Source organism: Dasypus novemcinctus, chromosome 1 (assembly GCF_030445035.2).
Source record: "Dasypus novemcinctus isolate mDasNov1 chromosome 1, mDasNov1.1.hap2, whole genome shotgun sequence".
NCBI lineage: Eukaryota > Metazoa > Chordata > Mammalia > Cingulata > Dasypodidae > Dasypus > Dasypus novemcinctus.
In genome coordinates, this window is record NC_080673.1 from 186409503 (window position 1) to 186424611 (window position 15109).

A 15109-nucleotide genomic window follows, 5' to 3' on the forward strand; every position below is an offset into this window, starting at 1 on the left:
GTAGTTGTTGAACACTTGAATTATGGCTACTATGACCAAGGAACTGAATTTTTAGTTGGACTTAATTTACTAAATAATATTTTTTATGAGAAAAGTTATAGGTTTAAAGAAAAATCATGCACGAAGTACAGAATTCCCATATAAACCCCCCCACTATTAACAATTTGCCTTAGTGTGGTACCTTTGTTACAATTGATTTACATATATTATTATTAACTATAGTCTACAGTTTACATAGGGTTCACTGTATAGTACAGTCCTATGGCTTTTTAAAAATATTAATTTATATAATAATTTATATAATATTATTTATATATAATTTATATAATATTATTTATATATTATTTATATAATAATAATTTATATAGTAATTAATTTAAGCCACATCTTGAACAACAAAGACTTGATTCCTCTTGGCTGGAACTAGGTCATTTCATCACCCAAGGGAGGTTGGAAAGTGATTATGTAACTTTTTTTCAGTCTCAGTGATAGGAGTGGGTCAGGGAGAAAGGGTTTGGGAATTGTTCTTTGGCACCAACCAACAGTGTTTGCCAAAAAAGTGAGCCAGACTTCATGGAGTGATATTAAAATGGGGGAGGATGACACCGTAACACTGTAAACAAATAAATAAAAAGGGAAGCTATTTTCAGGTTCTGACAAGCCATGAAGATAACATAGTAGTGACTTATTGGAGGTGGATGGGTTTGATTGAGTAAGTGGGGAGAAGGTCAGGGAAGACTTCTGAATTGGTAGATACAATTATTGTGAGATTTTATAAAATTGTCTCATGAGACCGTGGGGATGTACAAGTTCAAATTCCTTATGGCAGGCTTCAAGCCAGGAATTCCAATGAGCCTAACCGTCACAGTAGAGAAGACAGACAGTCATGTAAAGAAATCATTATAATAAATGGAATGATAAATATATACATACATCAACACACAAACATGCATGCCCTATAAAGAGCTAATAGTTTATTAATAGGAAAAACAAAGCATTTTTCAGTGATTCTCTAGTATCCACTGCAAGCCTTACATAAGAGAGCAAGAAAGCATAGAAACACTGGAATGTGGTCCACTTACTGTCCTTAAAGTCTCAGTTGATGCAATACAGCTTTACTGGACTACATATGCGTATGTGAATGTGTTTGACAAGTGATTTCTCAAACAGTTTCTGTAGGATGTTCTAAAGTGGGGCAATCACAAACATAGCTAGAACTCTGAACGGACTCATTAAGTCTTACAACTTCAAATGCTATGATGCTCTTGAGGCCTTAGTGGGGATGAGGTAGATAGACTTGTTTAGCAAAAGGCTGTCAGGGCTGGGGGAAGGGTAATTCAAGCCAAGATTTGGGCATGACTAAGGGTAAGAGATGGTGAGTTACAGATAGTGTCATCCTCTGAGGTCTTTGTAAGTATGGAAAGGACTGCCTGTCAGAATGATAATAACAGAGGGTTGTATGTATACCCTCAAAGAAATACAGCATTGAAAAATATGCTTCTATGGCTCTTTCCAGCTTTAATAGTCTATTATTTTGAGGTCTATAATAACCTTTATTTTCAAAGGTTATATAATAACCTTTATTTTCAAAGGTTATATGAGTGACTTCAGCGCAAGTATGCCTGAAATTATCCACATAATAAAACCTTTCCTCTATATTTCTCCTTGGATTCATGGTGCCACCTGTGTTCTCTTTCCCTGATAATTTTGTCCTTCATATAATGTTCTCAACTACAGTGAGGTAAAAGGAAGATACGTACCAAAATGATGTAAGTACTTATGACAAAAGCGTTTCAGAATAGACACATATATTTTAACTCCAGACTTCGAAATACTTAACCTGTTCTCAGTTCATATTCTGATTCATGGCTATGACTCACAATGCTAATGTGGTTATTACAAGCATCCATATTGTTATAGTAGGTGGCTTTTATCTTTAAAAAGAAAACATGATGATGGTGATGATTTTGTTAGGGAATGAGAATCCTTTTCATAAATGTAATAGAAACATGAACAATTTCACCAACCTTAACACAGAGACAAGCACAGTTTGTCTTCTAAACCTATTTATAGAGTTAAAGCTACTTCATGGTGGTATCACTCTCCCACTTTTCTTATCTCTCATAATGTTTACACCTGAGTTGTTTAACATGGTAGCCACTAGGCATGTGGGGCTACTTACATTCGAATTTAAATGAAATGAATAAAAAATTCAGTTCCTAACTCATATTTGCTACATTTCCAGTACTAAATAGCCACAAGTGACCACCATAATGGATGGTGCAGATCTGGGACTTCCGTTTAGCACTGGATACTGTTGGGTATACATGGTTGAATCTCAAAAAAATGTTGGTCAAATGAAGTGATATTCACATTTTATGCAAAGTTTATGTATGGCAATGGAGGCCATTTATGTACTACTGAGGAGGTTCTAGTCAGATATAATAAACAGATTCCTGAGAACTGGTCCCTCAAATGTTTTAGGGCAGTACACAGGCAGGACTGCCCTTAGACCCAGGCAAGAAAAATCCTGCCCTGCCCTGGCTCTGGCTCTCCAGGCCAAGCAGTGAAAAAAATTCCCAGGGCCAAAGGGATCTGTTAAAGTCTATGCTCTCTTCCAACTTCTAGACCATGCCCAAAGTACCCTGGAATTTCTTGGCAGAATGTTCCTAACGTCACTTTCAGGACCTGAGCATTCCTCTTCCCAAAATCTGTCCTCCTAAGGAAGAACCAATCAGGTCCTGTGCTCAGCAAGCCTTGAGGGGTGGGTGAGCAAGGGGTGGATCTCTGAAGGTGTGAACAGGGCTTGGTTAAGTGGGCTGGGGTTTTCACACACAGCAACCGAAAGCTCCTCTCCTTCCCGGGCTGGGCACAGGAAGCAAAGGCGTGGTGGCCCACATAGGCCAAGGGCCTGGATCTCCCTTTCTCCTCCCTGCCATGTTTTAGGGTGGACCATCAAGGTATATGAGAATGCTGTATACAAATCTAATGTCCCAGGTTGTTAGTAAGGCATAGGCCTCAAGGTAAGAGAATAGAGCTTATTTTATTTAATCTGTTAGCTTGATATAGTATTTCTAAGTATTTAGACATATGGCATGTGAGCCCAGGGTTTGCAAATGCTAGACTGGGGCTGAGGCTTTAAGGTATAAAAGAATCAATTCAGTTGGGTGTTCCTGGCTAGTTTGTTCATTATAGCTCTAAGTGGTTAACACATGAGGTATCTTGGGATGCCAGGGAAAATTTCTTTCAAAAGGCTGCCATTCAGCAAGTCCCTGAAGCATGCATCGCAGGAACCATAGCTGAAGGAGCTGGAGGCCAGGCACAGCCGCGGGGAGTTCACGTTCTCGGAGAAGAACCTGTTTCCTACTCTGGAATATTTGGGACAAACGAAACCAGCATGTGGCAAGAAAAAACATCCCATCTGGGTAGGGAGGTGGGAAGACAGTCCTTTTCTAGACTGTTGGTGAAGGAAATTCAATCTTGTTCTTCTCCCTCACTCCGTTCCCCCGAGCAGGGCTCCTACTGAGGAAGAGAGAGGCCCCCAGAGGCGCGCTTTGTCGCGAGGGCGGCGGGGCGGAAGGAGGAAAGCAAGCGGGAGAGTAATCACCGCGGAGTTGGACTAGAAGTTTCTGCCGACCCCTCTCCCTCGTGACCGTCCGCCCGCGGGTCCCTACGCGCCTCCAACGGGCGCCCACGGGGTCGGGCGGGCGGCGAAGGTCCCGCGAGCGCGCGCCTCCTCTCCGGAGCCCCGGACCGCGGGAGTTGAGGCGACAGGACTGGAGCGGGAGGAGGAGAGACAGGAGGGGAAGGGGCGGGGGCGGCCTGCGGCGGGCGGGGAGGAGCTGCCGCGGGCAGTGGCCGGGGGAGGGGGCGGCGGCGAAGGAGGAGGAGGAGGAGGAGGAGGAGGAGGAGGAGGAGGCGGCGCTCCCGCCGGGCGGTAGAGCGGCGCTGGGCCCCGCGCGGCCGTGACCCCGCTGCTGCCCGGAGGCCGAGCGCGGCTGCCGCGCACAAAGGAGCATGTCGGCGCCGAGGACCGCCAGTCCTCCGGCCGCCACGAGGCCCCGGGCGCCGGCGCGCCCGCCGCGCGCCCCTGCCCACCTGCGCGCCGGGGCGGCCCGCTAGGCCCGCGCGCCGCAGCTCGGCCCGCAGGCCCCGGCCGGCCCGCCCGGCAGCATGGAGCCGCCCGGGAGCCGGCAGGGCCGTGCGCCGCCGCCGCTGCTACTGCGGCTGCTGCTGCGGCTGGCGCTGCTCGCGTTGCTGGGAGGCGGTGGCGGCGCCGCGGCGCTGCCCGCGGGCTGCAAGCACGACGGGCGGCCCCGAGGCGCTGGCAGGGTTGCGGGCGCCGCCGAGGGGAAGGTGGTGTGCAGCAGCCTGGAGCTCGCGCAGGTCCTGCCCCCGGACACGCTGCCCAACCGCACAGTCACCCTGTGAGTAGCTCGCGGGGCGCAGCCATGTCCCCCCGCCCGGTGTCCCCGCTCCGGGCTCTTTCTCTTGGCGCCCGCCGCTCTCCGCGCAGTTTTGGAGCGGGGTCCCACCGGCACCCAGGAGCCTTTGTGTGCAAGGCGTGGCGGGCTGGGGGGTCGTGCTCATGGTCGCCCTCGGCTTGCTTGGCCTGAGCGCGGTTCGGGGGAAGGCCAGCGGATCTGCCTCCGAGCTGCCTCCCGGCCCCGCTAGTTTGCGGAGTAAAAGTTTTAACGAGTTGGGGCGCGCCGGGCGCAGTCACGGACACTTCTGTCGTCGCGCGGTGCCACGTGAGGATGCAAGTAAACACGCAGTCAGTAGAATTAAACCTCATTCATCTGGCCTTGGGCGCCTGGAAAACAGAAGTTCTGGTCCTTCAGCTTCTGTGCAAAATGAGTTGCATTTGTGATAGCAGAATATGCAGAATATTACAACTATAAGTAGTTACAGATACAAGGACTTTGAATGGCTCAATGTATGATCCCCAGGCTTTGAGACTATTCCCTTTGCTATCTTAGTTATATTACATTTAAAGAGCACCTTTTTAAAATTCGGTTGTTTTTAAGGACTAGAAACTTGGAGCTGAAGTCCTGCACCATCCAGTCCCATTCCGAGTGTAAAAATTCCGGAATTGAAAACCCGGGGTTTGTTGAGCCTTCCAACTCGAGGGAACTTTTGATTCTTAGATTGAATTTAAACCTGGAGGGAAAGGTTTTGTTCTCCTAACTTACTTTGCTAGAATTCACGTTCTAGTTTTTGTAAGGGTAGTTTTGCCAATTTTAGCTGAATAGTTGGGTCCCAATGTCTCTTGGTTTTATTTTCTGAACGATAACTTGGTTTGGAAAGGTTAAGAGTCAGTGTTACTAATGAATATTTTGTGTAAATGAAATTTGAGTCTCCTGGCTCTGAGCTCCTCCATGTTGGTTTGGTTGGTTTCCTAAAAAAGAATCGAGGATGCCGCTGTAAAAACATGAAGGTGAGGGCACCAGCACGACCTATGAAACAACCCAAAATACACTTTTTAATTTAACCCAAATTAAATGAGAGGATATCTGCAAGACTGGTAAAGATGTCTTTAACACCTTTGTGTGTTCTTTCTTAACGTCTGCGTTAAGAAATGCTTAACACAGGAACGCTGCATTGTGTGTTTTTGTGTTTATGGAGACATGAAGATGGTTAAAATGGTTTTTGTTTTGCTTGACTCCTGTATCAACACTTTGCAATTTGGTGGTGGCAGCAGTTGTATATTCTTTTAGCCAGATTCTTTGAAGTGGAAATTTGGGTATGGGAATCAAGGTTTAATTATAGTTTGGATTCAGGTCTAGAAAACTCCAGTGTTGGGAAATGCCCCATATTGCTCTGTAGGAGTTAGTCCTCCTACTGGGATGCTATAAACGTTTGGGTTCTGGATCAGTGGCACTTAAGTTGATTCAGGTTTACATCCTTTTTTCCTGAAATGTCAGCAGTTGGGTTAGATCAACTACTTGTAAATAAGCAGTGTTACTTTGCAGGAAAGAATAGATGATGCTTTTGGAAAGTTGCTTTTAGGCACATTACCAGTAAAATATTTTATTGCAGTTTTCACGAACTACTTTACCAAAATATAAGTGCAATTAACATGTCATCTTAATCCTTTTTTGTTTTTGGGAAATTTACTTAGTGAATGGGAAGAAATTGTAATTTATTTAAGGTATTATAAGCTAATGTTCTGGATGAAGTTAATTCAAGATATATCAGGTCTGATAGAGGGTCTTATAGTCCAGCCCCCTTATTTTAATAGGGGAGGAATCAGAGGCTCCCTGTGGATAAGTGACTTGCCCACGTTTTCATAGGGAGTTAGCTGTGGGGCCCTTGTCCCAGACCCCTGTTCCACAATTTAGATGCTTCATCTTACCTCCCTGCCTTCATCTTTCTTCTTAGTTCAGCAGTTTTGTTGAGGGATTCCTAGGTGGCAGATAGCATGCTGAGGTTTGGAATATAAGAAAGTTAAAGGTATTTGGGGATTAAGGTGCACGAATGAAAAGTCTCAGAACGTATGGTAAATACAGTATGGTAAAGACAGGGGTGGAAAGAACCTAGAGAGGCAACCCACCGTTTGGGGACATGTTTGGGGAGATCAAGGATCTGAGGTGGGCTTCCTGATCTGATTTGGGAATGATGAAAAATTTGAGGAGATGGCTAGTGGGAGGTTGCAGGTACCCCAGCCAGAGTATCTGAGGTGGGCTTCCTGATCTGATTTGGGAATGATGAAAAATGTGAGGAGATGGCTAGTGGGAGGTTGCAGGTACCCCAGCCAGAGTATGGACTTTGTGAAGACAGTGCCGGATGGGATGCTGGGCAGTTGGCATTGCTGGAAGGTGTTGAGGTTTTATTCTTGAGGTGTGGCCAAGAGTTTTCAGCTGAGATGTTATGTAGCTACAGCACAGAATTATTGCTGGGAATTGGGAAGATGGCAAGGATAAGATACCTTCTTTTTTTTTTTTTTAATGAAAAAATAAGGCTATTTCTATTTAGTGGATGACTGGACTTCAACGTAGCCCAAAGCTTAGACCCTTCAAAGTCTTAGCAAACTATACTGATTAACGTGGATTGGGAGGGAGTCTGGCAGGAATCCTTGGTTAGACCCCACTTGTTTCCTGAGTCTTATGTAGCGTTTTGTTACAAAGGATTGAATTATACTTATTTTTAACATGTAAATTGAATCACAGTTTACCTGTGTGATGATGTTTTTGTTGGAAACATAAGTTATTTACTATATTCCTATTTCTCATGTGATTTGTTGCTTAATACAACATATTGCTTCAGTCTTCAAAATTTACCCCTGCTTTTTCACTTATTAGTGTTTTCCTGATGATGCCACATGGTGATTCTGGACATAGGTTTTTGCTTTGGTTTTGCTTTTAAAGATTTGCCAAATAGTTTAGGGACAAATTCCAGATTTTTCTCAATGCTTAACAAATGGAAACAGTGCCTGAGTTTTGGGTTTTACTTTCTAAAATGTTATGTTTGTTATCAAATAACTAGTTGTATGTCTCTGTTGTGCCCAGCTCGGTACCAAGTACATGAAAAGGAATGTTTATATTGTCCTGAAACTTAAACCTACTTGGGGAGAAACGATTTGCAAAATAGGAACCAGACATTTAGGAAACAATTACAGAATGTCTGTAATTAAATAATAAATCCTGCACTGCAGACTGTTCAGATGCTTTAGAAAGCCTGGAAAGGGGAAATCCATGTGGCTTTGGAATGGTTGGAAGGTAGTTTTATTTTCCCTGAGAAGTTAGGACTTGAGCAGAGCCTGAAGGAAGGGAAAGATTGGATTGGGTGCAGGTGGGGAGCCAGCATTCCTGCATTAAGAGGAGGAGGATGGCTGGCCCAGCTGACATGGAGAGACAGGTTAGGAGAACCAGGGTTTGGGAACCTTTGGCCTATAAATAAATATATATAATAAAATATAAAAATTATGTTTAACATCATAAATACCCTATGGGCCTGGTCAAGGATAATTAGGGCAAGGGTGTGCAGATGGGAAGAAGAGGTGTTATAGGCAGACCTGGACACAGGAACAGTGGGAGAGCTGGAAAAGGAGACTGAGAGGAAGCAGTTAGGGAGATTGGGGGTCCAAGGCGGGAAGAGTCTGGTCACAGAAGCCAAGAGAAGAATGTTTCAAGGCAGGAATGGTTGCTCCCCAGATCAGATGTGATAAGACCAAGGAACTGGCCAAAGGATTTGACAACCTGGAGGTTTTGATGACCTCGGTGAATACTTCTGTGCACCTGAGGGGACAGGAGCCAGGTGTGGATGGCTGAAAGGGAGAACAAGGAGATGGTGGTAACAGCACCTGGGCTTGGTGTGAAGGGAGTGATGAGATTGTGTAGCTGAGCAGGGTTCCTTGCCAAGGCAGGAAATGACAGTGCACATCTGAATACAGTTGGGAGTAGAGGAGAAGAGGGGGAGAAATGAATGGTGGAAGACAGAAAGGGGCTATATAGAAGGGATGGGGAGTTTGGTTTTGATTGCAGCAGCGACTTTCATCCCCACAACTTTAGGAGGGAAGGCAGTGAGCATGGATGGGGAACGACGCCGGCAGAAGGGCAGTAGGAGTGGGGTGGGAAGGGGAGGGAGTCCCTGCCGCTGCTTCTCTTTTCTAAAGACATGATGTAGGGTGTAGCAGTTTGATATTATAGATGAATTCCAAAAAGAAATATTGGATTATGTGTGTAAACTGATTTTTTTCCTTTGGGCATATTAGATTTTATTGGATTCAGAGGTTTGCTTGATTAAGTAATCAGGTAGACCTTTTGTGCCAGTAGGGCATTGAGTCCCCACCCTTTGGTGGGCGGGGACTCACAGATAAAAGGCATGGCAAGGGACAGAGTTGAGGGGTTTTGATGTTGGAGTTTGATGCTGAAACCTTAAGCTGAAGCCCCAGGAAGAGAGGAACCCTGAACCCAGAGAGAAGCAAGACCCTTCCAGGGAGGAACCCAGGAAGCCTGAACCCTCACAGACATCGGCAGCCATCCTGCTCCAGCACGTGGAAATAGACTTTGTCTAGGAAAGTAACTTATGCTTTATGGCCTGGTATCTGTAAACTCCTACCCCAAATAAATACCCTTTATAAAAGCCAGCAGGCTTCTGGTATTTTGCATCAGCGCCCCTTTGACTGACTAATACATAGGGTTGGAAAGGAAGAGGCTTGTAGACATGGGCAGAGGAGGTGTAAAATGGGTGTTCCTTTGAGAAAGTGGGAAAGTCAGCCTCCTGGGGATTGCAGGAACGTGACCTGGTGGACTTGTGTCCTTGTCAAATCCAAAGGAAGGTCAGCCAGCATCACTGTGTGTTTTTCTCCAACAAAAATCAGCCTAGAGGTGTGAATCTTGAGTTTAGCCAGCTTGCTTCTTTGCCAGGTGCATGCAACAGACGGAGAGAGGAACCAAGGAATTTTTTAAAAAGTTTATTTTCCATTTTACTTTTTTCCCTAGAGATAAGTTTTCCTTCAGTCTTTAAGGACTCAACTCCTTACATGGGCCCTGGTAGAGGTCACCGGGCAGCACCTGCAGGTCTAAATCCGGGTGTTTAGTCCTCCTGGCTTCACGAGAACATTGCCCTGCTACCCGGCTGAGAATGGCACACCTCACGCAGTAATATAGTTCCATGTATGGTTTAGGAAGCGTGCAGGCATTGAAGACAGTCCTTTGGAAATGTTCCTGAGGTCTGGTGTGGAATGGCACGCTTGTTAATGGCCTTATCCTTTGGCATGCAGCGGCTGCGGTTCATGCAGTGGGTGCAGCCTGTGCAGTTGATAGGCTGCACTTGGCTGAGGCCCTTTATGGCTTATCCTTGTTCCTTGTCTTTTTCTCTAGGAAGTGAGCACCTGAGAGAATATAGTGATTTTTTTTTTAAAGATTTATTTATTTCTCTCCCCTTCGCCCCTCCCCCCGTTGTCTGTTCTCTGTGTCCATTTGCTGCATGTTCTTCTTTTGTCTGCTTTTGTTGTCAGCGGCACGGGAATCTTTTTCTTTTTGTTGTGTCATCTTGCTGTGTCAGCTCTCCATATGTGTGGCGCTATTCTTGGGCAGGCTGAACTTTCTTTCATACTGGGTGGCTCTCCTTATAGGGCGTCCTTGTACGTGGGGCTCCCCTACACCGGGGGCACCCCTACATGGCAGGGCACTCCTTGCATGCAGCAGCACTGCGCATGGGCCAGCTCCACACAGGTCAAGGAGGCCCTGGGTTTGAACCGTGGCCCTCGCATGTGGTAAATGGACGCCCTAACCACTGGGCCAAGTCCGCTTCCCTGTAGTGATTTTAATGACTAGACCAGCCAGTTGTTATGGTCCGAATTCCTGCTGGGGTGAAGTTGTAATCTTATTTCCTAGTACTCAGCAGTGATAATTTTTTCTTTCCATGGACACCAGTTAAGGCACTGTTACGTTGCGGCACAGTGCCGAATGTTACAGATTCAGGGATAAAATAGTAAGACATGATTCTTTCATCCTAAGATCACAATATGTACACAAATTCCCTGCTTTAGCCACTGTCCCCTGAACAGAGTTTGTATTTTGCTTCCCATGTTTCTTGACTAAGACTGTCACCCTTTTGGAATCTCTGCTCTGATAAATTCTGGTAACTTCTGGTTCCTTCACGATCCAGCTCAGCTGCTATGAACTCTTCACTCATTGTTCTAGCATTTTGATCTCTTTCTCTGAACCCCAGTTAGTGCTTATTACCTGTGCTCACGTGTCACTTTATATGATACTTGATGTTCTCATGATGTACATGTCCCTTGAAGGTAAGGACTGTGAGACATTTTTTAGCACCTTGCTTGGCATGTGAGTGGGATTGTAATTGTTACTTATGGACAAAAGTAATGTTAACAAAAATGAGACTGGTGACAAATCAAGAAAAGCGGGGGAGGGAAAATCGATGTGAATTCAATTTTTTTACCCTATTGTATCAAAGGAGAACATTTTAAAATTTAGTTTGGGTCAGCATTTCATAGCTGTAGGATCTCTGATTCAAGAGAAGGTATATTAAATATATCTACGGGTGTATTCGTTATATTTGTCTCGTGTATGACATGCACACAGAAAAAAATAGGCATTGGGAAAGATTTCTGAAATATTGCAGACTCTTGGGCAGACATAGGCATTTGGTCCATGAATGCAAGTCTTAAGTTTTTCTAATTTGATGAAGAAGTTTTCCATGACCTAGGTTCTGATTTCCTGTTGCTTCTTGCCTGCTCGGAGTCCTTGAGTGTCAGGAGTGTGTGAAACAAGTTGGTAGGTTTGGCAATATACCAAGTCCAGAAATGAACACAGCAAAGTTTGGAAAGTCTTGTCCCAATCCAATTACAGCTTCTGTTCCCAGAACACAGTCACGATGGAAAATGGGTTGAATCTTGTTCTCCAAAAAGATATGATCAAGCTGTAACCCCTTGTTCCAGTAAAGGTGACCTTCTGGGAATGGGATCTCTGCCAATGTAATCAAGTTAAGGTCATACTGGATTAGGGTGAGCTCTAAATCCAACCACTGGTGTCTTTATAAGGGGAAGGAGACATAGAGGTGACACAGGGAAGGAGACTATGTGAAGATGGGGCAGGGATTGGAGGGATATGTCTACAGGACAAAGAATGTCAGGGATTGCTGGTAGCCACCCAGAGCTGGAAGGGGCAAGGGAAGAGTCTTCCCTTGAGCTCTCAGGAGACTGCATGGTTCTGCCAATACCTTGATTTTGGACTTGTAGCCTCCAGAACAGTGATTTCTGTGGTTTTAAGACACCTCACATGTGGTAAGGTGTTATGGCAGCCCTAGGAAACTAATACAGATGGTTAAAAAAAAACAGACAAAAAAGAGAAGTAAATATTTATGAGAGGAACTCAGAAAGTAACACAGGATGAAATTTCTTATGACAAGAGTATTCAGTAATTTTTTTTTTTTTTTCCATTCAGCTGCTTCTCTGAAGCAGTTGTTTTCAGTATTGGCCTGGCACTGTCCACAGACGATAACGAGTTCATTTTGTTATTGTGTCAGTGCTTTTCTTATATACAGGCAATAACTAGGGTACAAAGTTCTTTAAATTTCAATAGCTTATTAGCTTAGTTTTTGCAAAGATTAAGAAGCTATAGATGAAAACTTAGTTTTTAATTATAGCTTCGCTAAATGTATTTAAAACAATATAATTTTTAAACTCTTAATTGGAATAATTTCAGACTTATAGGAGCAGTTGCAAAAATAATGCAGACCCCATGTAGAGAATTCCATCATACCCCTACCTCCCCCCCACCCTTATACCCAAGTCCTCTCATGCCTTCCCGTTCCACGTACAGTAGGGCCTGTCCAAAGACCAGAATTTAATTTTGACCTTTGCTGTTCTCTAGAGGTATTATTATTTTTTCCTTTTATATAGAAATCTTTCATTAAAATAGCTCTCTTCAGAACAGGTTATAAAACAGGTAGCAAACTGCAGCTCTTTCCACCCAGGCAGGAATGGGTGTAGCAGTCTGAGTGGGACACCAGAGGACTGAGAGCACAGCCTGGTCCAAAAGGGACCACTGTGGCAGATGGCTGGTTGACAGGTGGGAATATGGGATGACACAGCTTCTCATATTTCACAAGAAGTTATACGGGTTTTTATGTAAAATTACATTTTTCACTGTTGGTCACTGGTTCTTTCCGCCACAAATCACAATATGAGACTGAATAAAGCACTTCCAGGCACCAGTTAGCAACCTGTTTTACACACTCTGAAATAATAAATGGGTCCCTACAGTAGAAAATATCTGTACAAAAAATCAGCACTAGACAGCCTTTCAGGGAATCTTACCTGGGGATCAGTTCATAGGCTAAGAGAAGGGCCAGAGGAGAATGATGGTGGAAAAGAAGCAGTGCTAGCCTGCCTCTCCGTGGGTCCAGAATGGCCGTGGGTTAATGCACGTGGCAGGGGGAATGGAAGAACTCCCACAAGATCCTCCAGATCCCGTGGATTGGCCTGGCTGGGCACGAATATCCCAGGAGCCTTTTGTCTTCTTTGCAGGATCTCACCTGCGTGCTTCTGAAGGAGTTCCATCTTCTTCCTTCGTACAAGCGCCTCTCTAGGGCTATTCTTGATAATTGATAGCCTAGTTTTTAAAACTGCTTGCTTTTGCATTCTTTCAGCAAATATTTATTAATGCCTATTCTGCCTGTTGCAGATCTCAGATTTGTGTGACTTCTCTCTGCGTGTGGCTTTTGTGTTTGTATGTCTGTTTAGACCATATTATCAGATTTATCCTAGTCTTGTATTTATTTCTGGAAGTCCAGACTTCTCTTGCTTATTAGCTGTACTTTTTCTGTCCTACTTCTGCGTGGTTAGACTTGACCATTGGCTCTTTTTTAAGTGATTTAACCTTCCTCTTACTCCGGTTTCCCACTGTGCACAGCAGGGCTAACTTGTGGATTTGCAGAAATTACCATAGGCATTGGGAGTTTCTAAGGAAGAGCCAAAGAGGAAAAAAGGGAAGTTTGCTAGACTGGTTTGGTGACATTCATTGCTTTCCCCTCCTGTCCCTCTCCCTGGCACAAAACCTTTTTTCACCCTCAGTGGCTCAGACCTCTGCAGCACGTTGGGTGTTCGTGGGAGTCCTTAGCAGTATTTTTCATGTCGTATGCTTTGTGTGACACCTCAAAGTGAAACGTGCTCTGGGCCAGAGCCCCACTGCCCGGTGCCATGCACGGCAGCCCAGGAGTGGAGAATTGCCTCCGCCATCCTGTACCTTACTTGGCATGTCTCCTCTCGAGTTTTTCAGCCATGTGTTTGAATCAGCAAGGAGCATGAAAAGTCCAGATGCCTGGGCCTCCAACTCCACAGATCCGATTTGATTGTTCACGGACTGGGCCTGGGCGTTGGTGATGTGCATAGCTCCACAGACATTCTAAGTCGCCTGGGTTGAGAGAACCTGTTGTCTGGTAGCCCAGCAACCTGAGGGATTAACCATTGTCACCAGCTGTCATCTCCGACCACAAGGGAAGATAGAAGAAAGAGCAAAGGAGAAAAGAGATCAAGTTGAAGGCAGCTGCTTCACATGGGAGGGCAGGGTTGTTCCAAGTGGAGCAAAGACAGACAAGAATGGAGATTTCTCCTGAGACCTTTAGGATAGGGTGTTATTCATAGGAGCCAAGAGAAAAGACTTCCTGAAAGTGGGGAGTAAGGGAGTTGGAAAGTCTTCGGCTTAGGGGCATTGGGATTTAGAGATGGTTGTGGTGCTAAATGAGTTAATGGAGTATTGGAGGGCTGTTAGAGGGGGGGCAACAAAAGCAGTATGGTCCCTGCCTTAGTGTACCTGAAATCCTTTATTTTAGGATTAAAAATAGGGCTTTGTTTCCTGGTAATGAGGCATTCTTACTATAAGATTATAAAATAGCCTAGAGGACCCACTTTGCCATGCAGGTGCCTGCCCTGGGAATTATTTTTAAGTCTTTACCAATCTGACAATCTGATAGACGCAGAAAGAGCTTGTTTTAACTTGCATTCTGACTGTAAGAGCAGTTTAATTTATTTTGACATATTTATAAAAGGGTCACTTGTATTTGGCCAACTTCTCAGTATATTTTTACTTTCTAATAAGTTTTTTTCCCCCTTGAGTTTTTTAGGGAGACATCTGCTAATAGCTTTTTTCATTATTTTCTTACTGTTTTGGCTGGAGCCAAGGGGGCAGGACTGTTGGCATCCTTGTTGTATTCTTTTCTTTTTTTTTGAGTTACCAGGACTGGGGATTGAACCCAGGACGTCATATATGGGAAGCCGGCACTCAACCACTGAGCCACATCGGCTCCCCTGAGTTGTTCTTTTTCATTTGTTTGCTTGTTGTTTGTTTTTAGGAGGCACTGGGGACTGAACCAGGGGCAGGCGCTCAACCACTTGAGCCAGATCTGCTCCCCCCTTGTTGTATTCTTGTCTTTATTATTGATAGGCATGTTATGTAGACCAACACAAGAGATTTCCTCTCTGAGGACATGCAAACTTTTTCCAGTCCTACGGGGAATTTACACCTTGCAAAGACACTGGGTTTTGTTGCTAGGCTGAATCAGTTCACATGTCAGGCATTTGTTGGTTGCTTTTAGCTCTTTTTCAATTCACACAGTGAGTTGGCATCTTGGTTCTTAGTTT

General features: G+C 44.8%; 1 protein-coding gene across 2 annotated transcripts in view; it reads left to right on the forward strand.

The window, feature by feature from the left end:
* The first annotated feature begins 4131 nt into the window (after positions 1-4131).
* The window catches only part of ADGRA3 (adhesion G protein-coupled receptor A3), a 133150-nt gene continuing 122172 nt past the window's right edge, over positions 4132-15109 (forward strand). For both annotated transcript variants that reach the window (XM_058300372.2, XM_058300376.2), the window contains exon 1: positions 4132-4427. In XM_058300372.2, coding sequence (XP_058156355.1) covers positions 4174-4427 — 254 coding nt within the window. In that variant the 5' untranslated portion in view covers positions 4132-4173. The remainder of the gene's footprint in view (positions 4428-15109) is intronic.